The sequence below is a fragment of the Carlito syrichta genome, unplaced genomic scaffold (genome assembly GCF_000164805.1).
Source record: "Carlito syrichta isolate Samal-C Ts95f unplaced genomic scaffold, Tarsius_syrichta-2.0.1 Scaffold134219, whole genome shotgun sequence".
NCBI classification, from domain to species: domain Eukaryota; kingdom Metazoa; phylum Chordata; class Mammalia; order Primates; family Tarsiidae; genus Carlito; species Carlito syrichta.
This window is the reverse complement of record NW_007078315.1, coordinates 19,916-21,137: the sequence shown is the minus strand read 5'-3', so window position 1 is coordinate 21,137 and position 1,222 is coordinate 19,916. Positions and strand designations below refer to the sequence as shown.

The 1,222-nt window shown below is 66.9% G+C and overlaps 1 protein-coding gene across 1 annotated transcript in view; it reads left to right on the top strand.

Moving 5' to 3' along the window:
- SCN4A (sodium voltage-gated channel alpha subunit 4) overlaps nucleotides 1–1,222 on the top strand; it is a 16,028-nt gene extending 14,806 nt beyond the window's left edge. The window contains exon 12 of the mRNA XM_021708198.1: nucleotides 24–1,222. Coding sequence (XP_021563873.1) covers nucleotides 24–1,222 — 1,199 coding nt within the window. The remainder of the gene's footprint in view (nucleotides 1–23) is intronic.

Below are 1,222 nucleotides of genomic sequence, written 5' to 3'. Positions count from 1 at the left end.
GTCCTCACCGGCCGCCCCCGCAGGCCTGGCGCTGTCTGACCTGATCCAGAAGTACTTCGTGTCGCCCACGCTGTTCCGCGTCATCCGCCTGGCGCGCATCGGGCGCGTGCTGCGGCTGGTCCGCGGGGCCAAGGGCATCCGCACGCTGCTGTTCGCGCTGATGATGTCGCTGCCGGCGCTCTTCAACATCGGCCTGCTGCTCTTCCTGGTCATGTTCATCTACTCCATCTTCGGCATGGCCAACTTCGCCTACGTGCGCAGGGAGGCGGGCATCGACGACATGTTCAACTTCGAGACCTTCGGCAACAGCATCCTCTGCCTGTTTGAGATCACCACGTCGGCCGGCTGGGACGGGCTGCTCAGCCCCATCCTCAACCGCGGGCCGCCCGACTGCGACCCCACGCACGAGAACCCGGGCTCCAGTGTGCGCGGCGACTGCGGGAGCCCGGCCGTGGGCATCTGCTTCTTCTGCAGCTACATCATCGTGTCCTTCCTCATCGTGGTCAACATGTACATCGCCATCATCCTGGAGAACTTCAGCGTGGCCACGGAGGAGAGCAGTGAGCCGCTGGGCGAGGACGACTTCGAGATGTTCTACGAGACCTGGGAGAAGTTCGACCCCGACGCCACGCAGTTCATCGCCTACGGCCGCCTCTCCGACTTCGTGGACACGCTGCAGGAGCCGCTGCGCATTGCCAAGCCCAACCGGATCAAGCTGGTCACGCTGGACCTGCCCATGGTGCCCGGGGACAAGATCCACTGCCTGGACATCCTGTTCGCGCTCACCAAGGAGGTCCTGGGCGACTCGGGCGAGATGGACGCACTCAAGCAGACCATGGAGGAGAAGTTCATGGCGGCCAACCCCTCCAAGGTGTCCTACGAGCCCATCACCACCACGCTCAAGCGGAAGCACGAGGAGGTGTGCGCCGTCAGGATCCAGCGCGCCTACCGCCGCCACCTGCTGCAGCGCTCCGTCAAGCAGGCGTCCTACCTGTTCCGCCAAGGCCGGGATGGCGGGGCCGCCGGGCCCCCCGAGACGGAGGGGCTGATTGCCGACGCCATGAGCAGGATGTACGGCCCCGGGGATGGGGGTGGCGCCGCGGACGTGGGCCTGGCCGGGGAGGCCACGGGAGCTGCTCCCAGCCCCACAGCCACCACCCCACCTCCCGCACCCCCACCGGGGTCCACGGTGCGCCCGGGCATCATGGAGTCCCTCGTCTAG